The 24063-nt window shown below is 46.3% G+C and overlaps 1 protein-coding gene across 1 annotated transcript in view; it reads left to right on the forward strand.

Moving 5' to 3' along the window:
• Positions 1-24063, forward strand: part of SLC12A4 (solute carrier family 12 member 4) — a 546284-nt gene that overhangs the window by 457380 nt on the left and 64841 nt on the right. Inside the window, exon 21 of the mRNA XM_078670770.1 lies at positions 3615-3722. Within this exon, the coding sequence (XP_078526896.1) occupies positions 3615-3722 (108 nt within the window). The remainder of the gene's footprint in view (positions 1-3614; positions 3723-24063) is intronic.

Here is a 24063-nt window from a genome sequence, read left to right on the forward strand (position 1 = left end):
CTCAGGATCTCCGTCAGACCCGTGCCCACACCACATATTCAACAAAGTAGACGCAGCCATCGCACCCCAACTACGGAAGGTCATCAACATCAACTTCGAAAACTGCGACTTTCCCGGAAAGCTGGAAGCACGCCGAAATCAACACCCTCCTCAAGAAGCCCAAAGCGGATCCCAAGGACCTCAAGAACTTCCGGCCCATCTCCCTGCTCCCTTTCCCAGCAAAGGTCATCGAGAAAATCGTCAACATGCAATTGGCCCGCCACCTGAAAGAGAACAACATCTTGGACCCGTCCCAGTCCAGATTCAGACGCAACCACAGCACCGAGACAGCCCTCATCGCTGCCACAGATGACATCAGGCGTCAACTAGACAACAGCGAAACATCAGGCCTCAGCCTCTTGGACCAGTCAGCAGCCTTCGACACGGTGTGCCATCGCACTCTAAAGACACGCCTCCGAGAAGCCGGAATCCAAGAGAGGCCCCTTGACTGGACCACGTCCTTCCTCTCAGGCAGAACCCAGAGAGTCCGCCTCCCACCCTTCCGATCCGAAGCCGCCAACATCATCTGCAGCGTCCCCCAGGGCTCATCCCTCAGCCCGACGCTGTTCGTCATCTACATGCCCCCCCTCGCACAAGTGGCCCACCACGACAACCTCAACATAATCTCCTACGCCGACGACACCCAGCTCATCCTCTCCTCACCAAGGACCCACATACCACCAAAACCAACCTCCACAAGGGAATGAAGGCCGTCGCTGACTGGATGAGGAGCAGCCGTCTTAAGCTGAACTCGGACAAGACGGAGGTCCTCCTCTTCGGACCCACCCCCTCAGCCTGGGATGACTCCTGGTGGCCGACCACACTGGGAACAGCACCAACACCCACCGACCATGCACGCAACCTAGGATTCGTCCTCGACTCCTCCCTCTCCATGTCCAAGCAGGTCAACACCGTCTCCTCCTCCTGCTACAACACCCTCCGCATGCTCTGCAGCATCTACAAGTGGATCCCGACCGAAATAAGAAGAACAATGACATAGGCCCTCGTCAGCAGCAGACTGGACTACGGCAACGCACTCTACGCAGGGATCCAAACCAAACACCTACGACGACTACAACGCATCCAGAACGCCTCCGCCCGACTGATCATCAACGTCCCCTGCCACAGCCACATCATCTCCCACCTGAGAGACTGAAACTGGCTCCCCGTCGACAAGAGGATCACCTTCAAGCTCTTCACCCACGCACACAAAACACTCCACAACGCCGGACCAGCCTACCTGAACAGCAGACTCAGCTTCCACACCCCCTCCCGCCAGCTCCGCTTCCCCAGCCTCGCTCTCACCGCTGTCCCCCGCAACCAACGTATGACCTACGGCGGCAGATCCTTCTCCTACCTCGCCGCCAGACCTGGAACACCCTCCCTACCCACATACGGCAGACCGAAGACCTACTCACCTTCAGAAGACTCCTCAAGACCTGGGTCTTCAAACAGTAGCAGCAACCCCCCTCAGCGCCTTGAGACCCTCACTGGTAAGTAGCGCGCTCTACAAGTACTCTGATTGATTGATTGAGTGACACCAAATTGAGATGAAAGTATTGAAGCAAAGGGAGTTGCTAAGTTCCTAAACATTAGTGCAAACTGCCTTAGTGGTGTTGTGAAAGTCATCAATAAAACATTTTTTGTGAAAAGATCATAGTCTCTTTGCTCATGACATTTGGTTTGTTTGCAAAACATTTTCATGGTGACCATCTCTGCGGAAAACCAAGCGGAAAGAGGTGTTGTGTATTTTAGTGGAACAGATTAAAAGAGAAACAAAGGGATCAAGAGATTTAATATCCAGTTCGGAGAGTCTAGGTACCCATGGCACGATAACCCAAGAAAGGAGGTGCAGTGATCTTGCGGTTAAGAAAGGTTGAGTCCATGTTTATTCAGCTCCTATTTGGAGTGGGAGTTTGGGTGCTTTAAAAGTGGGTGAGACTACTGACCACACGGAAAACAAAGCACAATAATTTGCCCAATAAAGTGAGTGGCTGTAGGAGACTGGGTCTAATGTATGCCCCCCGATATTTGACACCTTTTGCACATATGGATGAACAAAAAGCATTCAAAACTGGGTGCATTGTAAACATTCTGCTGTCAATACTATTTCAAAGAAACAGTTATATATATTCCTTACCTTAGAATTACCCATCAGACTGGATCCGAAAAGTTTTTCGTCAGCAGGGCTTGAGTTTTGTTCTCTCCCCCCAGATGACCGCTGACTTATATAAGTTCCAACAGCACCGTTTCCCCTTCAACCCAGTCCTGAAGATGATCCCAAATAACTAGGATCGAAACGTCGTCGACCGCTCAGCGCAATAAGAGGCGCAGCCCACAATGTGGTTCATCCTTTACAATCAACCTAATTTAGAACTCAAGCTTCACGATACAGCTGGAGCCACATTGTGTCTCATTTCCTCACTGTTTATATCCAAGCACCATTCGCTATGCGCCGTTTATGCTGATCACAATTGTCACTTGCGTCGCCACCCTGTTCATCACTTGCACACCTTGAGCACCAAGTACAATTTGGGTTGTATTGTTAATTGTTTACCTACAGTGCTGCTACAACTGTATTTTGCCTAACTACTTCTAGATAAACATGATGCCATGAGCACATCTGAAATATTCAATGAGTCTCCTTATTTTCTTTTCTGATAATGTTTGTTGCATATCCATTCTAATTGTCTTTCAATAATACCAGTTGGGATACTATATGTTTATTCTGATTATCTACCCCAATCCTAACGTGGTTGATATGTTTTTGCTCCTGTAGTTTTTTACAACGCTATGTACATACAGTGGTTCTGGTGAGATTACTTCATTAAAAAAACATATTTCATTATACAACTCATCACTATAGACTCCATTATAATTTCCGGGCCATAATTCATTTTACCCTACAGTATAATCAAGATAGCAGGCGTTAAAAATAGTTTTCCCATGAATGGGGAATAATAGGTGGACCAAGGAGAACTGAGTCCAGTTCGACATGTTTCCCTGCTTGGCGCAGGTGATAAATGGGTGGAGGGCTATTTGTTTGCCAGACCATAGTAGAAGGACGCTGCGAAAAGGCAAGCTCGTAATTTCTTCATCTTGAGTGAGCTTCTTCTGCTCCTGCCTTGCTGAAGAATGCAAGAAGGTGAGGGTTGGGCTCAACAGCTGCATGCAACCCCCAAAGCTCTGTAGTTGTCTCAGGATCCATAGTCCCCAGGCTTGGGATTACTGGGTCCAGAGTTTGCAGGCCAGATAAGTCCAGGCCTGGAGACATCACCAAACAAACAAAAGTACAGAACAGAATCTCCTATGATACCACTCTAGACCATGCATAATGGTAGCCACTGTTACAAATTGTGAATGCAATGATTAAACACAATTGAAGACCTGAAATAACATTATTGTTTTAAGAAGTCCTAAACGAACCCGCTGTTTTGTGTATGTACATCAGAGTCCCTGAATGAAGTCATGATTGAGCAAAAGATGTTGTAACATCATAGTTCAATATTAAATTCAGGTAAGAGTCTGTTCTTGCATTGGTATCTTATGTATTGTTTTTTTTCTTTGTTTTTCAGCACAACAGTGACATCACTGCTTATACTTATGAAAGAACCTTAATGATGGAGCAAAGGTCTCAAATGCTGCGGCAAATGAGGTTGACCAAGAATGAAAGGGAGAGGGAGGTATGTATCTGTTCCCAAAGACAGAACCTGGTTTGTGGACTTTCCTCGAGCTATGTTGAGAACTTATGTATTGTCAAACAAATAGGAGTGTTGTCTTTGGTCCCTTTTGAAACAGTTGACATTTAGAGATAGACGAATGTATGTTAGACTGAGGCAGAAGACAGAGGGAGGATTACCAAAAGCACTTATGAGTTCTTCTTCTTGAGTACTCGTTTATGTAGTCTAACATGTCTATGTGAATAAACCTGAAATGCCCAACTCTCTCTTAGTGACAGAGAGGACAAATTATTTTGTGTTTGTTCTGCTTGTGTTTGAATATCCCTTCAATGTTCCTAATGTATTTCAATTTTCCATGTTTAGGGGCCAATTCACAAAGGTATGTATGTAGATGTTAAACAGCACAACAGGAATAGGAATTACTTACTCCAAAATGCCTTTGTGAATAGGCCCCAGAATCCTCACTCCATAACAAGTGACAATGTACGGACATAGTTCCACTAATAACCAGTTCAAGTTATTTGAAGAATTCAATGAGGAGCTGGATGTTTATGTTCATGGATACTGGTTCTTCTTTTGTACTCAAACCACCCTATTAGAGTTGAGGCTCTATTTGATAGATGACTGAGATTCCTGGAGGACTTTTGTTGGAAAGTGGGTTATTGGTAGGGGCAAATGTAGGTCTGCCACTGGCAATAAGGCCACTAACACATGATAGGACTCAGCATAGGTCTTAGAAAATTATTCCTTTGCTCAACCCTTGGTAACGTGGCTGCGAGCCGACAGGCTTAACTTCAAAGACAGGTATGTAAAGCATTTAAAAACACCATTTCAGTAAATAATTTAGACACAACACAAAATAAAAATCCAACACCAATTTATAAAAATAGGTAATATTTGTATCTTTTAAATGACACCAAAACGAAAATAATCCACTGTAGGGAACCTGATATATGAATTTTTAAAGATTAGTCACTTTCTAGTGCTTAGAAACCAACAGCGCCCCTTTAAGTCTTTTTGTTTTCCCTGTCAGGGACACACCTTTATAAATTGTTCTGAAGAATTCTCACCACTGTAGTGGGCCGCCTTCTTCAGCAAGCGGGGTCCAGTTAGAACACCTTCCTGGCGTTCTGCTTGCAGGTCCCAAAGTATCCAACACACAATCCAAGGTTCTGGAATCTCCAAGAGGGTCCTTGAAAGTGTGAGACTTCAATGCAGCAATCCACTTGAACAAAACCCTTACAAATCCACTGTACTCTAGGCTTGGAATTCTTTGTGGGGCTGTCCAGGTGAGCTCTGTTAACCTGTAGCTTGCAGGGAGTTTCCACTCTTGAGTCTTTTGGCAGCAAGGTAATCCACAGGGCTGTAGTTTCAGATGGTGCAGTCTTCATAGGTCATGCCTTAGAGTTCCTTGCACACAGCAAAATCTTCAGCAGGGCACTTCTTGCTTCATTCAGTTTCAAGCAGCTGATCTGGAGGGTTCTGCCCCTCTCAGATACTTATTCAAAATTCTCTGGGTCAAGCACCATGTCACTGCTGACCAATGAGAGCAGGGCAACTCCTCCTAGTTATGACCACATCCTGTGGAGTGTGGCATTAGTTTGTCCCAGAATGCATCATCCTTCCAACTCCATAATGGCTGATTTTCTAGCAAGGAGGTAAGAGCTAGCTAAACACACCCCCTGGGATATCTCATTTCCATGGACCATCCCAGTAACATCTGCAAATTCCTTTCTTAAGCCTAGTCCTGACTCTGGGTCACGACTGTCATTGTGGACTAAAACCCAGGCCTCCCCTCTTGCCTTTGAAGAGCGTAGTTTACGACGCCACCTCCTGGCCTGGAATTCCTATAGAACAGATCACTGCCCTCCCAGCAGCCTGGCTAATCCACTTAAATCTGACCAATCAGGGCAGACCACTGAAAGGCTGAATTTTGACTTACAAACAAGAAAGTCTCATAACTTATTGTATGTGCACTTTAGGAGAAATTCAACAATATAATTGTGGAAAAGTAAATTTTGCCATGTTATATGTGCCTACGTGTTCCCCATCTTATGTTATATGTGCATGATCGATATGCATATATTCACCTCTGATCGATTAAAGATGCAATTACAGTTGTGTCCATCTCTAGTATGCTAGTTTCCAGTCCTTGTGAAAGCTATGAATATTAGGCCTATGTAAACCTACTTTGCCACATTTTACAGTGTGCACGTTAATTCATTGAATTGTCCCTGTTTCTAGGCCTCAAAAGGGCCAGGACTCAGATTCAGCTCCTGTCTCCTGAACCCTCTCCGAGGAGCGATACAGCCCCCACCTGTATCCCTGACCCTTCACTTACTTCATGCCTCGCAGTGCCCGGCTCGGCCTGGCTCTGCCTCCCAGTCTGCCAAGAGTATGTTATGATTCTAGTTATCAGTCCAGCCCTCCTTCTCTGCATTCCTAAGCTACTGAATCGCATCAATAGTTTCCGTCATGGTCTAGCCTTTATGTCTCCATGTAAGAGAAATACTGTATTAATATTCATAGAATATTCCTCGCACACACACTACATGTAGAATAATGCGTGCACCAGTCTTAAAGTCTGTTAGCCTTTGCCCTGATAACTTTTGGATTCTATCAACATGTACTATAAACACCAGATACCAGATATGCCTGAGTACATGTCGCTCTGACACTCCAGACTTTAGTCTCCTCTTCTAGCGCAGAAGTCATAGCCCCCCAGTTCTCCCTAGTAACACGTCATTGTCAGTTTGCGCGCACCACTAGGTTAGAGGTCCCAGCTGCTCAGGTAGCCCCCTCCATGTTTCCGCCCCATTTATGACATATTCTGTTACGTTTACATCACATGTCTATGTATACGCCCTGTACACACCTCTTGTTACACCCACTTTATGCCTTATCTTTCGCGACTGCTACAAACTCCGCCTACTGCTACGCCTACTGTATTGAATGCAATGTATTTGTTTAACTATAAATATTGTGCACTGTTATTAAAAGTTACCCTTATGCTCCCAGATCCTGCCCCCGGCAGCTGCCATCCCATTCCCGTACAGGCTGTCCTGTTCCTGTCCTTTTATGCTTAATTAAAGCCTGTCAACTCCAGCTACCTCGAATCTTGACTCTTATTTATTGAGCTATCTGTTTATATTGTATCCAGTCAAAAATAGACCCGGTAATTAATTATTTATTTACCACATAATGGCGCCCGAATAGGGACTTGCCCTTTCCCCACGCGCCGGAGAAGCCACGCAGGCCCCCTGATCCTCTGCAGCCGTGACGGAACCATACCGGCCACGTGCAGATATTTCTGCTTCAAGTATCCCTCAGGCCCACGGAGGAGACGGAGGTTGCGGTCCAGCATCCAGACGAGGCGGTGGAGGAACGCGGCGAGTCCCGACCAGAGCCCAAGCCGAGAGTCCAAGGTCCGAGGTATCCGGAGGCCCACCTGTAATGTAACTGAAGTCCGAAGTTCGTCCGTCCGTCGTCGTAGCAGTCCAGTCCAGTCCGAGGCCTTCCGTTCTTGCTGCCCGGTGAGTACCGTTGCTGGGGTAGTATCTAGACAGGGTCAATTAATTTGTCTCTGGTCCGTGGGTTTGGGTACACAGATCCAACACAAAGTGTCCACCTAGGTGGATGCGGGTCCTGACGTGTCTCTTTATGAGACCGGTAAGTTTCGTACTGTTTCAGCAGTGCATCTAGTAATTCTAGTAAGTTCTGTTCTCGAGAAATTCATGTGGTTCTGTTTTCAGTATTCCAGGTAGTATTCTGTCCGAACCGTTATTTTTAAATGTTATTTCATGTGTTTTCAATGTCGTGGTATGAATGATTCGTTTTCAGTTATTATTGTGTTCATTGTGTATTGTATTGTGTCCAGACTCTAGCCTAGTTATGCCTCTGTTCTCAAAGTTACGTCAGTTAAAAACTAGAAAAGGTCTGCTCGAGGAAGCAGTTCCTGTCCCGCCTAGGGACAGTCCAGGTCATTTTATGTATCACAAGCATGGCATAAGTGCCATATTATATCTAGATTTATGGGTAGAGTACACCAAGGAATTAGAAGAAAAGTATAGATGGCCCGTATCAGGTACGTGGGATGCCGAGTGCATCATGCGAGTAGAAGAAGCATTATGGAAAAAGAAATCAAGACAGTCCCAGAAAGATGCCAGCGAGTTATGGCGCAAAGAATCTCACAAAAGAACAGAGAAAGAAATCAGAAAGTCAGAGTTAAGTAGAGAATCCTCAGAAAGAGCCCAAGAAAGGGAATTGATCGAAATAGGTGAACGAGTTAAAGCCGAACAGTCAGACAGACAGAGAAATGCCCTTATTAAGGGTATGTATCCTCTTCTTGCTGAGGGCTTGCCGAAAGCAACCCCGGAAGCACCATGTAATTTTCCGCCGCCATTAGTTCCGATTAAGCTACGTCACAAACCGACCGCAGCTGATATTTTTCTCTCGTCCTACTTGGACGACACAGTCCCAGAATATGCAAATCCTGTTCCGCCAGCTCCTGTAAATAATGTAATTCCTGTTCCTCCAGCCACCGGGGCACCTGTTACAGCACCTGTTACGGTACCCCCGGTCCAGCCTACAGTACAAGTGCCCGCTACACCGGTCACTCTGCCAGCACGAAGAGTATCGGTCGACGATTCCAGTTTAGGGGCCGCGGGGGGAGGTCCTCCTGGTACCCCTCCGCCACACAAACGTGTAACGTTAGTCGAGTTACATGAACGTGCGTTACAGCGTACGCCCAAATATCAGTCCGTTGCAGATATCAGACGAGCTCTCACCGAATGCCGTTATGATCCAGTCCCAGGCGATGATAATATGGTTATATATTCATTGCGTGTAAGACGGGTGACCGAGTATTTGGACACCCTACCGAATATGAAAGAAGATCTAGACAGAATATATCGTTTCATCCGTACAGGAGAAGACCCAGAAAGTATTGGCGAAATCATGTCTCAAAGGAAAGCTGAGACCCAGCTCATGCTATTAAAGTTTCTAGTTAATTGTTTAATAAGGGAACAAGATTGTCCGACTAAAGATCCGATCGAAATGAGAGTTCTGACAAAGTGGAGTGATCATATAGCCGAGGGAAGACACAAGACACTCAGTAGTATAGAGAGTATGTACAAGAAAATTCGTAGGGAAATAATAAGGTTGCACGAGAAACGAAATGCAGCACAAGTAAGCGAGAAAGAAGACGATTCTGATACTGAAGAGGTAAACGACGAGAATACCGCCAGAATAGCGTATGTAGGTAAATCTAGACTTCTAGACCGACATTCACGCCTAGAACACAAGAAAGTTTTTCATCTTCCAGCACCAGAACGAGGTTCTCTTGAACAAGTATTTCAAGCTACCGATCATATTCTGAAATCACGTATCGGTTATAGTGAACTTAGTACCATGCATGAACAAGAACTAGTCCGATCAGCAGTCCGATGGACTACTGATTCTACCACTTTTCCAGACGAAATAGTGGCACAAATGTTTCTGAAACTGCCCCCGGCCGAGCAGCGACTGGTGGGTATGTATATGATCCAGCACCTCATTACACTGTATGAGGGTCAGCATTCTGATCCAGGTCCGTTACACGATGTTCTGAACGAGTTGCTCCAGTATAGATGGAGAGGTTTAGGTACCGAATTAATTAGTGTCATTCTAGAACAGCGCCACAAATATAGAACGTTTCTGAATCCGCATTTTGTTCATGTCTCACCTCCAGAAAGTAAATCATTTTACATAGACAGACAGAATCCGTTACGAGAAGTGCACCCAGTTAGGACACCGGGTGGTGAAATGCAACGAGTATTTGTTTACACCCCTATCACAAAGATGGAACTCTTAGAGATGAAGAAATTAATTCCTTGTCACGACAAAGATCCAGCAGGGTTCCATCGAGAATTAAAAGACATGCTCCGTATGGGAGAATACACGTATCCAGATATTATTAAAATGCTAAAGGTCCTGTTGCCCGCAGGGGTATATGAAAAACTCAAGGAAAAAGAATGAGAGGTGGGAGAGAAAAAGATTGATTGGACAGCTCTAGAAGCTGAAGATAAAATACGAGTACCAGGTACCGGTCTTGGGGACAAATGTAAAGAATTGCCCGAGTTATTGATTCAAGTTTTGCCAAGATTATTAGCCACGAAAAAGGAAGATTGGGATGCAATTTCAGCATGCAAACAGAAACAGGATGAAGATACTAGTGATTTTTATTCTAGATTCGAAAATTGTTTCATTATCAACAGTGGTCTGAAGACAAGTAGCGAGTCGTACCCTCATCTTTTTGTTACTAAACTAGTCGAGAATTCAAGTCCACAAGTTAAAAATCGAGTTTTGAAAGTCGAAAGTAGTTGGCAAGCTAATACTCCGTCACAAATGCTCCAGATGCTCCAGTATCACCAGAATAGAATCAGGGAAGAACAAGATCACGAAAGGAGACGTATGAAGGACACGAAAATGAAAGTACTAGTTGCACAATCTGTTCCACAAGACAGTCAGAAGAGGGGTCCGAATCAAGCCAGTCATTCTGCAGCTCCCGTTAAAGGGACTTGCAATTATTGTAAACAGCCAGGTCATTTTATAAACGAGTGTGCAGTTCTGAAACACAACATAGCAACTGGTAAAACTAAAGAAAGACCACGTCCGCCTAGACCAGAACAAGTCTCACAGACTTCTCAGTCACCACAGAATGCACAACAGACAGTTCCAGCACCGCAGCCTATCGCTGCAACACAGCATGTTACACAGCAGATGTACCAGTATGCCCAGACAGAGTATCCAGAGTATCAACAGTATTCATGAAACAGCCTAGAGAGGGAGGTAGGCTTGCCTCTCATCGAGATACCTGTAGATCAAGAGGGTCCCTATGTACACAGTCAAGTATTAGGGAAAGACAGAAAGTTTTTGATTGATACAGGGGCAAGTAGGACTACTATCAGTCATGACGAGGTTCCAGGGGCTCCGCTCTCAGGCTCTAGAAATGTTTCCCTTGGATTTTCAGGAAAGCCTATTGTTAACGAGATTTCAAAGCCAGTTACTCTAGAAGTTGGTCCATTGTCCCGAACTACTGATTTGTTACTTACGAAGTCATGTCCAGAAAATGTGTTAGGCATCAAAACATTGAAAGAATTAGGTGCAGTAATTTGCTGCTCTCCAGAAGGAATACGATTGTTTTTGCGTGACTTTAAAGGTCACTATGTATTACGCGATTTTGATCCAAGATTATCCAATGTACCGCAGCATTTATGGGCACAAGGTCCAACTGATGTAGGTTTTATGCAAATCACACCCCATCGTGTGACCCTCAAGCAAGGTATAGTCTTGCCACGAATCAGACAGTACAGATTGCCACCTGAGGCTGTAGCAGCCTTATCCAAAATTATTGACGAGCTCATTGCTCAAGGAGTGGTTGTAGAAACTGACTCCAATGTATGCAATTCTCCTATCATTCCAGTCATGAAACGTACTGATCCAAATGCACCTCCAGTATATCGATTAGTGATTGACCTTCGAGAGCTTAATAAATGTATCATACCCCAGTATCCAGTAGTCCCAGATATTTCATCCCTATTAACAGCTATTGATTCTGAAGCTACATTTTTCACTGTTATAGACCTCAAGAATGCATTTTTTAGTGTTCCCATTCATCCAGACAAGCCAGTACCTTTTCGGTTTTTGTTTAAATGGAAGGAGCTATAAATTCACACGAGCTCCTCAAGGTTTCACAGAAAGTCCTAGTATTTACAGTCAAGCACTTAAGAGACAACTAGACAACATTCACATGCCATCAGACACTGCCCTGCTCCAGTATGTCGATGATCTACTGATCACAGCCCGTTCTGAACGTGACTGCGAACGAGCGTCACTTACAGTTCTGTATTTTCTGTCCGAGATGGGGCACAAGGTGTCCCCTTCAAAGCTCCAGTTCTGTGTCCAGCAAGTGATCTACTTAGGCCACTTACTGTCCAAGTGGGGTAGGCAGTTGACACCAGACCGTATCCAGTTAATAGCGAGTCTTCCACAGCCCAAGACACAGAAGGAGGTACGTGCTTTTATCGGCCTTACTTCCTACTGCAGACAATGGATTCCTCCGTATGCATTTCTAGCCAAGCCACTGATACAGTTAACGACACAGGAGGCAGCCGTATCGACTGTCCTCCCTTGGACATCTGAACATACACTTAGTTTTAATGAATTAAAGAAAGCCTTATGCCAAGCACCTGTTCTAGCTACACCGAACTACAGTAAGCCTTTACACTTTTTGTCACAGAACGTAATGGTACTGCATTATCTGTCCTCACACAAGATCAAGCAGGACAGTACAAGCCTTGTGCTTATTGTTCGAGCACATTCGATCCAGTAGCCCAGGCTCTGCCTGCGTGCCTCAAGTCAGTTGCAGCCACAGCTCTAGCAATCAGACAAAGTGATTCCATAGTGTTAGGACACTCCCTGACAGTACAAGTTCCACATTCCGTGGAAGTTCTTTTAAACCGAACACAGACTCAGCATTTGACAATTGCACGTTTAACAGGTTACGAATTGACACTGTTCCAGCCACACATAGAAATCAGACGCTGCAACGTTCTAAATCCTGCTACACTGTTACCGTCAGTTACTTCAAATCCTGCCACACATGACTGTGTGGAAGTTGTTAACACTATGACCAAGCCAAGACAAGACCTGACAGACATTGCATTACCTAATCCCGACCTGACACTTTATGTGGATGGTTCATGTATGAGAACTAGTACAGGAGAACTAGTAGCCGCGTATGCAGTGACTACTGAAACCGAAGTAATAGAAACGCACCGTATTGACACCCTGTCTGCTCAAGCAGCAGAGCTCGTTGCTCTGACCCAAGCCTGCATACGTGCCAAGAACCAGAAAGTAAACATATATACAGATTCACGTTACGTATTCGGAGTTGTACACGACTTCGGAGTGCTCTGGCAGGAGAGAGGTTTCATGACTTCTCATGGAAACAAGATTCAGCATGGTCTCCTCATTCAAGCTCTGTTAGATGCAATACATTTACCGACAGCTATCGCTATCATGAAGTGCAAAGCACATACGAAAGTTACTGACATCATTTCTCAAGGTAACGATCTAGCAGATCGAAAAGCCAAGCTTACAGCTCAGACTCCAGACATTCCAGTTAACAAGACACAGACATGCATTCTAGATCCGACTACTTGTATGACAGTTAAGGACCCTACACAAGATGTCATAGACATACAGTTACATGCCACTCCCGAAGAAATAAAGAAATGGTCCGAACAAGGAGGGGTCCAGACAGATCAAGGATGGGTGACGAAGGGAAAAGCCACATGGTTTCTCCCCGACTCTATGGTTCAAGTCATTATCAATACCGCACATAGTCCAGCACATCTAGGAGAAAAAGCTATGTTAGACAGTATACAGAACCTTTGGTTCAACAAACACTTACGAGCTGCAGCCAAGCAGAAAGTCCGTACCTGTATGATATGTTGCCAGTTCAATCCAGGTAAAAGTGTCCCGGTGGAACAAGGTGGATTCCAACCTCCTGACCACCCTTTTGAAGTCCTCCAGATGGATTATATTCAGATGGAGCGATGTCGAGGTTTCAAGTATGTCCTCGTAGTTGTATGCGCTTTGTCCAGGTGGACAGAAGCATATCCAGTTCCAGATTACACAGCCGCGGCCACTGCCAAGCAGTTGGTTCGTGAATTCTTTCCCCGCTATGGACTCCCTAGGGTCGTGTATTCTGATAACGGCCAGCCATTCTCATCTGAACTCATGAAACAAGTTTCCCTTTTGTTAGGGTACCAGTGGAAGTTCCATTGTGTGCGCCATCCTGAAGCAGCCGGTCTCGTAGAGAGACATAATCAGACCCTGAAAATCCGTATTGCCAAGACATGTAAAGAGAAAGGTGTAGACTGGCTAGTTGCCCTGCCAGTTGCTTTATTCTTCATGAGGATGGTTGCACATTCCAGATCAGGTCTGTCCCCTTATGAGGTCGTATTCGGCCGCCCCCCAAACATGTAGGGTACACCTAGACCCCACAGTATTACAGATGTTTCCATTAATATGTTGACCGATTACCTAGCTTCCTTGATGTCTGCCCTACACTCTTGTCGTACACAGGTTGCCGCTGCATTCCCAGACAATACTGAAGTGAAACCGCATGAGGTCATTCCAGGCGACCTCGTGTTGGTCAGGAACTTTGATCGTTCAAGTCCGCTGGAGCCTCGTTGGAAAGAGCCGCGACTTGTCCTCCTGACCACCCGCACGGCCGTGAAGTTGGAAGGCCGCAAGGGGTGGGTCCATCTGTCCCACATCAAGAAATTCCATGGATTGCGTATAAAAACATTTGCCAAGAACATTTCTAAGGACTGCCTAAAAATTGACTCTGAATCCAAGCCTCCCCTGTTAGAGAAAACTCCGCAACAGGAGTATAAGTTAAAGCTCCGGTCTAGTAAAATAAGTCAGCCAGTTTAATTGTCTAAGTCCCTCTCGGGTGAAACGGTTAGACAGGTTTCTGACATGTATGAGATAGACCCCCATAGTGAGAGAGTTAGTCAAAACTCTATAAGATGTATCGTTTTTCTAAGTTTCTTATTGTTTCTAAGTTTGATGGTTACCTGCACAAGTTATGCATTACATTTATGTTTTCCAATTCCTCATGTAAATAAGTTTTCTAATGCTACAGTAGAGCACACATTTAGTGATCTGCCTCCTCACGAGTTATCCTATCGTCTTGCTATGAGAAATAATACATTCATCCGAATGTTACACTATTCACACCAGACCAGCAATGCCACTAATTGTTGGGTGTGTGGTCGACTCCCCCCTTTCCAGACACCGAAGGGAGTTCTGCCACTCTTTCCTTATCCGTTTTCACATAATGGTTCGTGTGGAGCATGGTCCATGTTAACGTCATCCTCCAATGATATGTCCCTTCTGAATAGAACATGATTTCCAGACAAGCAGGGTCTCTCCCATAGAACAGGGTTAGATCTAGAAAATTAAGTATATGATTTAGGTAATTATTCTTCGACTTTTATGGTCCTGAATGTTCAGTCTGATACTACTCCAGACTTGCCTGCTATTTCAGTACTACCAGTCAAAGGCGAATTATGTGTCAGAAAGAATGGTTCCGCACATGTAGGACATAGTGATTGTACTACTACTGTCAAGTATAGTGACAGTGGGAAATCTATTTTCAAAGCATCACGTCATTCTTATTTTGTTTGTGGTCAGACCGCATATGTTCGTCTGCCCCTCGATTGGGATGGAACATGTTACATTGCCTTCCTACTGCCACCAGTTTTTCTAGCCCCATCTGATTATCATAGAAACACACATCTAGTACACGTCAGACATAGAAGGGAGATCGAGTCCCCGATTGTCGATCAAACTGAAACTACTCTAGAACAATATCAAGATTTCAATAAAGGTTTCTTCTTCTTTATAGGCCCTGTCCAGAATAGTAAGTTAATCCGTAGGTTAACCAGAACCCTTGAAGCAGTAGTGAATGAGACTACTTCTGCTCTAGGTAACTTAACCGAAGAGCAATCTGCTATGAGATTTGTCGTGCTCCAAAATCGTATCGTTCTTGACGTCATACTGGCCGATAGAGGAGGAGCATGTAGAGTCATCGGATCTAGTTGCTGCATTTTCATTCCTAATAACGCGCCGTCTGTTTATTCAGCTATAACCAGACTTCATAAAATTGCCCATCAGTTACACCAGAATCCAGGCACCTGGACATGGTCCGGTTGGCTCTGGAGTATCATATCCGCCTGGGGATGGAAAGTATTGTCATTCCTAGGTATTGCAGTAACGATCATATTCAGTTGCTGCCTCTGTATACAATGTGGCCCTGCGATTTGCGGCATGTGCGCTACCTCTTGTATTCCTAGTCCTAAATCCCGTTCCAAGACAATTCGAGACGAGCAAATGATGCTATATGAAATAATAGATGGTATCATGAATATTGATGTTTCCTGATGGAAACGTAGGGCACAAGGAGGGAATGTGGAAAAGTAAATTTTGCCATGTTATATGTGCCTACGTGTTCCCCATCTTATGTTATATGTGCATGATCGATATGCATATATTCCCCTCTGATCGATTAAAGATGCAATTACAGTTGTGTCCATCTCTAGTATGCTAGTTTCCAGTCCTCGTGAAAGCTATGAATATTAGGCCTATGTAAACCTACTTTGCCACATTTTACAGTGTGCACGTTAATTCATTGAATTGTCCCCGTTTCTAGGCCTCAAAAGGGCCCGGACTCAGATTCAGCTCCTGTCTCCTGAACCCTCTCCGAGGAGCGATACAGCCCCCACCTGTATCCCTGACCCTTCACTTACTTCATGCCTCGCAGTGCCCGGCTCGGCCTGGCTCTGCCTCCCAGTCTGCCAAGAGTATGTTATGATTCTAGTTATCAGTCCAGCCCTCCTTCTCTGCATTCCTAAGCTACTGAATCGCATCAATAGTTTCCGTCATGGTCTAGCCTTTATGTCTCCATGTAAGAGAAATACTGTATTAATATTCATAGAATATTCCTCGCACACACACTACATGTAGAATAATGCGTGCACCAGTCTTAAAGTCTGTTAGCCTTTGCCCTGATAACTTTTGGATTCTATCAACATGTACTATAAACACCAGATACCAGATATGCCTGAGTACATGTCGCTCTGACACTCCAGACTTTAGTCTCCTCTTCTAGCGCAGAAGTCATAGCCCCCCAGTTCTCCCTAGTAACACGTCATTGTCAGTTTGCGCGCACCACTAGGTTAGAGGTCCCAGCTGCTCAGGTAGCCCCCTCCATGTTTCCGCCCCATTTATGACATATTCTGTTACGTTTACATCACATGTCTATGTATACGCCCTGTACACACCTCTTGTTACACCCACTTTATGCCTTATCTTTCGCGACTGCTACAAACTCCGCCTACTGCTACGCCTACTGTATTGAATGCAATGTATTTGTTTAACTATAAATATTGTGCACTGTTATTAAAAGTTACCCTTATGCTCCCAGATCCTGCCCCCGGCAGCTGCCATCCCATTCCCGTACAGGCTGTCCTGTTCCTGTCCTTTTATGCTTAATTAAAGCCTGTCAACTCCAGCTACCTCGAATCTTGACTCTTATTTATTGAGCTATCTGTTTATATTGTATCCAGTCAAAAATAGACCCGGTAATTAATTATTTATTTACCACATAATGTTGGATTTACTACGACCATTCTGGGAAGTCTTTGAATGGTCCGGCTAGTCCTCTCCTATCAATATTTATTAATCAATCACTTCCTACCATGTTAACATATGGGCCATGTGGTTTGCAATGGGGAAAATGACTTGCGCCACTTTTGTAGCACCAGGGCTTATAAAACCATATTTTATAAGTATTTCCCAAATTTCTACCGGACCCCCTCCCCCTGTGCAACTAGGGGAGACTTCAGGGGTTCTGAATCTGCAGAAATATTGCAGATCACCCTTACCCAATTCTTCCAGCATCAAAGTGAATTTGAGCACCTCTTTAAGACAATGTGGGGAGTGAAATGTAAAATTTCACTTTACCCAGGCTTCTAAAAACTCACTTTATAAGGGTGCTCCTTATAGATAACTGACCCCCACCCCTGGGATACCTAGGGGTGACCCTGGGGGTCCCTAATATGCAGAAACATGGTAGGTTTTTAATTTTTAAGGGCTGCTACCCACAAAGTCGAGATTGGCCACAATTTAAGGTTTAACAGCTGTCCTGGCCACCAGTGCAGCTTTTAAACTGACCTCAGGTTTCAGCACTGCACACATGCTGGTGCAGAGAATCTGCTGGCCTCTAAACTTCCATATCCCAGGATACTGGAGACTTCTAGGTAGTTTCAATCCCCTGCCCTATTACATACTAGGGGCTTAGGTGGTAGGTCATGCCAACTACAGGTGTACCCCACCATACTATAGTGTACCCTAGTGTATGTTGGGTGTCTTAACTGTGTTCTAATGTGTTCCTTTTGGCTTGGCACTGGCCCTGGGCCTGGTTAAACAGAACCCAGGGTCAGTCAGAGTCAGTTACCACCAGTTCCAGTCAGCAAAAGGTTGGGGGGTGCCCAGGGCACAGGATGACTTTGCAACATAGCCCCCCCCCTAACGAAAGGTGATGGGTTACTAACCTACACCATTTGTAGTCCTCATCGGCTAAGTGGAAAAACCTGGAAAGTCCATCTGCATTGGCATGGGCAACCCCAGGTCTGTGTTCCACTGTAAAGTCCATTCCCTGTAGGGAAATGGACCACCTTAACAGCTTGGGATTCTCCCCTCTCATCTGCATGAGCCACCTGAGAGGCCTGTGGTCAGTTTGAACACGAAAGTGAGTCCCAAACAAATATGGTCTCAACTTTTTCAGTGACCACACCACAGCAAAAGCCTCTCTCTCAATGGCACTTCACCTCTGCTCTCTGGGAAGAAGCCTCCTGCTAATAAAGGCAACTGGGTGGTTAAGGCTCCCTTCATTCAGCTGTGACAAAACTGCACCAATCCCGTGCTCTGAAGCATCAGTCTGAACTACAAATTCTTTTGTGTAGTCAGGGGCCAGTAACACTGGTGCTGAACACATAGCAGCTTTCAGAGTGTCAAAAGCCTTCTGACACTCTGGGGTCCAAATCACCTTTTTGGGCCTCTTTTTAGAAGTCAGTTCTGTTAGGGGCCCCACAATGGTCCCATAATTTTGAACAAACCTTCTATAGTACCCTGTCAGTTCAAGGAATGCCCTGACCTGAGTCTGGGTAACAGGAGCTGTCCAATCCAAAATAGTTTGGATTTTAGCTTGGAGAGGCTGTACATGGCCCCCACCTACCAGGTGGCCCAGGTACACCACAGAACTCTGCCCTACTTGTCACTTGCTTGCCTTAATAGTCGGCCTGCCTGCTGCATGGCCTGAAGCACTTCCCTTAGGTGGTTTAAGTGATCCCCCCAGGTAGAACTGTATACAGCTATATCACCCAGGTAAGCTGCACTGAACTGTTCCAACCCAGACAAGACCCTGTTCACCAACCTTTGGAAGGTGGCAGGTGCATTCTTTAATTCAAAGGGCATTACCTTGAACTGATAATGTCCCTTTGGTGTGGAGAATGCTGACCTCTCCTTTGTTATGTTATGTTATTTATGGGTCTTGTATAGCGCAACGGCTACTCCAAAGGAGTGTCCCGGCGCTTTTGTGCTCCAGACCCAGAAAAGAGACTGAAAAAAAACATAACAACACATGAAAATAAAACAGAGGATGAATAACCAAGTCTTGAGACCCTTCCTAAAGGCCAGCAGATTGGATGTGGACCGTAAGGACAAGGGTAAGGAATTCCACAACTGAGGGGCCAGGAATCTAAAGGACCGCCCTCCCAGACGCGCCCTCTTTATACGTGGAACTGCAGCCAGTGCTAGGGACTCCGATCTTAAGGATCGCGTCAGCCGGTAAAAAGCCAGCCTCTTCTGTAGGTATTTTGCACCCGTGGCATGCAGTGCTTTGTGGGCTAATGTCAAGGCCTTGAACATTATACTCTTCCGTATGGGAAGCCAATGGAGGGATTGCAGCAGGTTTGAGGCACTGGCTCGACGATGCAGGCCGAAAATAGCTCGTGCTGCAGCATTCTGGGTCACCTGCATACGCTGTAAAAGGTATTCTGGGAGACCCAGATACAGAATGTTAGCATAATCCAATCTGGATCCAATGAGGGCCTGTACAATTATTCTCCGGTGTTCCTGGGACAACAAAGGGAAAAACTTTCGAAGCATCCGGAGGATGCCGAAACAGGTTCCTGTAAGAGTTGCCACCTGGGAATTGAGCGTAAGCCCATTGTCGATTTTGATTCCCAGGTTCTTAGCCCAATTAGAAGCCTGAGCTGGAGGGAACTTGTCGGCAGGCCACCAACCATGCCAGTCCGGTTCCAAGGGACATCCAAAGAAAAGTATCTCTGATTTATCCGAGTTGCACTTGAGGCTGTTCAGATGGAACCAATTAAAAACAGCCCCAAGGCACTCACGGATACTTTCCCCATCGAATTCCTCGCTCATACGGCAGGTGAAGAGAAGCTGGGTGTCTTCAGCATATGAGACGATCTGGGCCCCGTAGGACTCCACCAAAGTCGCCAGAGGGGTCATGAGGATGTTAAATAAAGTAGGGCTCAATACTGAGCCCGGAGGAACTCCGACTCCCAAAGGCGGCATTTCGGCAGATCCAGGTGGGGCCCAGACCGTTTGACGGCGGTTGGCTAAGAAGGAGCAAAACCAATTGAGCACCGTCCCCCCTAGACCGATGTCATGAAGTCTTATGAGGAGATCCTCATGGGGGACGGTGTCAAAAGCCGCCGACAGGTCTAACATGACTAACATCACCCTGCCTCCATCATCCAGCACCTCCTTTACAATCTCTGAGACTTCCAGAAGCGCCGTCTCGGTACTTAGGTTGGATCGAAAGCCCGATTGAGACGCGTGGAGAAGCTCATTTGACTCCAGGAAGTTGGAAAGCACGCTATGGACGTGCTTCTCCAGGATTTTAGTCAGTGCTGGAAGGAGCGAAATTGGTCGATAGTTGGACGGGACTTCTGGGGCAAGGTTGGGCTTTTTAAGGAGAGGAATCACCATAGCCTGTTTCCAGGAATGTGGCAGAACTCCCTGACTCAGTGAGAGGTTGAGAATAGGATTGGCTAATGGGTTGACAACATCTGCCATTCTGGCTAAAAATTTTGCCGGGCAGGGATCACATGGTGAGCCAGATTTAAGGTTCCTTATCAAAGCTAAAGATGAAGCAATTGTAAGAGGCGGGAAGTCCAAAAGAGCCGGTCCAGAGATAGGCTGATGAGCTATCTCATAAGACAGGATCAAAGGATCAGCTGTCGGTCTCGGAGAAAAGGAATCCTGAATCTGTCTAATTTTGGTCGTAAAAAAAATTAGCAATAGTGTCCGCCCAGTTCTCATCCGGAGCCTCCTGATCTGAGATCGAACGCGAGGTAGTAAATTCTCGTACGATCAAAAAGATTTCCTTACAGGAGTTAGCTGCTTCCTCAATTTTCTTAGCAAAGTAGCGCTTCTTAACCTGTACAATTAAAGCATGATAAGATTTCATCATGGATTTGTAGGTCCGTTTTGCCTCAGCGTCATATTGGGCCCTCCAAGCGCGTTCAGCGACTTTACATTGTCTGCGGGAATGGGCGACCTCTGCCGTAAACCAGGGGGCCGAGGACCGTTTGGTGTCAGATCTAGGTGGCTGTAGAGGGGCTAGCTCATTCAATCTAGCTAAGAGCCAGGACTGCAGGGTATCTAGGTCAACATGTCGGGAGATACCCGATGATACGCCCTATAATTACTTCCCAGTTGTCTGGAGGCCCTAATAGATGGTTTCTCAGTGCCAGATATTTGAAAATGAGCTAGATGGTGATCGGACCACAGTGCCGGCAAGAGTGCAGTAACCACAATTGGTGAGGTGGAGAAGACCTGGTCTAATGTATGATCTTTATCATGGGTCGGGCCGGAGAGATAGGGAAGCAGGCCCAGAGCAGATGTAATATCTAGCAACTTAACGACATCCTGAGCCTGCTGATCTTCCATGTGGAGGTTACAATCTCCCGCCAGTAAGCACTGTTCCGATCTAAGGACTAGTATAGACAGGACCTGCTGGAGATCCTCAAAGAAAGACCCCACAGGACCCGGAGGCCTATATACTACGAGACCCTTCACAGTTTGTTGAGGTGATAGGGACAGGGTAAAGGCAAGGGATTCGGCACCCGTGATGGTCTGCGTGGGCACAACTGCACACGTGAAGGATTTTTTTACAACAAGGGTGACTCCTCCCCCTCTTCCCTTAGCTCTATCTTGTCTATACATGATGTACTCAGATGGAATGGCTGCCGCTATGTCCGGGTGCGATGATTCATTAAGCCAAGTCTCAGTGAGCATAAGACAAGTGGGGTTGTTTGTAGAGAGGAGATCAAAAATCTCCTGAGTATGTCTGTGCAACGACCTAGTATTAAGGAGTAAACAAGGATGTTTAATGCTACACTCCTTCGTATGGGAAGTGGTAGGGAGAACACTGGTAAGATGCCATTTACAGCCTGGGCATTTATATTTGCCCCTGTAACGACCAGGAAAAACAGAATGGCAGGAGACCTCAACAGAACGCAAGGAGTGGAGCTCCTTCGATGTATACGACAGCATGTTGATGCAGGGAAAAAGAGAAGTAGCGGCCAAGAGATCCTGCCACGCCACACGCCTCCGGGACGCTGACGGGCGCAGACGGGCAGGACTCTGGCGCAGATCCGGTGCGTCCGCAGTACGCGTCCGCTGCGCGGAGGGAAGGGGGAGCTTTATGTAGCGCTACTAGAGCGCGAGGGCGGACAGTCCTACCCCCAAGATGGCGGCCCGAAACAGATCCCAGCCCTCGGCGTCAATACTCGGCCGAGGGCGGTCTGAAAACCCAGGTAAGAAGAAGGGAGCAGGCGAAGCGCTTAAAAGCGCTAGGAAGTCTCACTCAAAGGAGCAGCACGCTAGTACATCAGGCGCGCTCCTAAAAAAGCACACAGTATTAAAATCACTGAAACACAAAGTAAAATACACACAGCTAAGAAAGTGGCAAAGAAAAGAAGGGAGACCTCCCGGCTTCCGCCTCAGGAGGGAAAAGGTTCGTAGCTTTGCCCCATCAGTGAGGGCAATCTGCCAGTAACCTGAAGTCAAATCAAAAGTACTCAGGTACTTCGCAGCCCCTAACCTATCAATGAGCTCATCAGCTCTAGGTATAGGGTGCGCGTCCGTCTTTGTGACTTCATTCAAACCTCTGTAGTCCACACAGAACCTTAACTCCTTGGGTCCCCCCTGAGGATTAGGTTTAGGTACCAGTACCACTGGACTGGCCCATGGACTCTCAGACGGTTCAATTACCCCCAGCTCCAGCATCTTAGCAACCTCAGCTTTAATGCTGGCTCTGATATGGTCAGACGACCTGTACATTTTATTTTTGACAGGTCGGCTGTCACCAGTGTCAATGTGGTGCACACACCACTCAGTGATGCCTGGGGTCAGAGAGAACAGGCCAGCAAACTGCTCCAGCACCTGCTTACAGTCTCTGTGCTGCTGGTCTGTCAACTTGGGAGAGAGCACAACTCCCTCCATTGACCCATCTTGCACATTGGTGGAGAGGAGGTCGGGCACAGGCTCAGTTTCCTCCTCCACACCCTCATCAGTGGCCAGTAACATGGTTATGTCTGCCCTGTCATGGTGTGGTTTCAATCTATTCACATGCAGGACCCTAGGAGGGTTCCTGGGGGTGCCAAGGTCAACCAAATAGGTAACCTCACCCTTCTTTTCTAAGATTGGATAGGGCCCACTCCACTTGTCATGGAGGGCCCTGGGAGCCACAGGCTCCAACACCCACACCAACTGTCCTGGAGTATACTCGGGCATAGTAGCCTTTTGATCATACCAGTGCTTCATGAGCTCCTGGCTGGCCTCCAGTTTCCTGTTTGCCTTGTACATGTACTCCGCCATTCTAGATCTGAGGCCTAGCACATAATCAAGCACATTGTCCTTAGCTTCTTTAAGAGGCTTCTCTAAAGACTCTCTAAGCAGGCTCAATGGCCCCCTCACAGGGTGTCCAAACACCAACTCAAAAGGACTGAAACCAACCCCTTTCTGTGGCACCTCCCTGTATGCAAACAGTAAGCATGGGAGGAGAACATCCCTTCTCCTCCTGAGTTTCTCTGACAACCCATTTATCATGCCCTTCAGGTTTTGTTGAATCTCTCAACAAGACCATTTCCTTGTGGGTGATAGGGGGTGGTGAACTTGTAGTTGACACTTCACTCATCCCACATAGCAGTCAGATAGCTGGACAGGAAGTTCGTGCCCCTGTCTGACACCACCTCTTTTGGAAAACCCACTCTGGTGAACACGCCAAGCAGTGCTCTAGCCACTGCAGGTGCATCAATGGTTCTAAGAGGTATGGCTTCATGGTATCTAGTAGCATGGTCAACTACCACTAAGATATACCTATTCCCTGATGCAGTAGGTGGGTCCAGGGGACCAACAATGTCCATCCCCACCCTTTCAAAAGGAACCCCAACCACTGGCAGTGAGCCTTTGTCTTGCACCCTGCCTTGCCGCTGGCCTGACAGGTGACACAGGAGCTGCAAAACTCCTTTACCTTTTCAGATATATTGGGCCAGTAGAAATGGTTCACCAACCGGTTCCATGTCTTTGTCCGTCCCAAATGTCCTGCCATGGGGATATCGTGACTCAAAGTCAGGATGAACTCTCTGTACTTCTGGGGCACCACCAATCTCCTGGTGGCCCCCTCCTTGAGGTT

This window comes from Lissotriton helveticus, chromosome 12, assembly GCF_964261635.1.
Source record: "Lissotriton helveticus chromosome 12, aLisHel1.1, whole genome shotgun sequence".
Taxonomy (NCBI): Eukaryota; Metazoa; Chordata; class Amphibia; order Caudata; family Salamandridae; genus Lissotriton; species Lissotriton helveticus.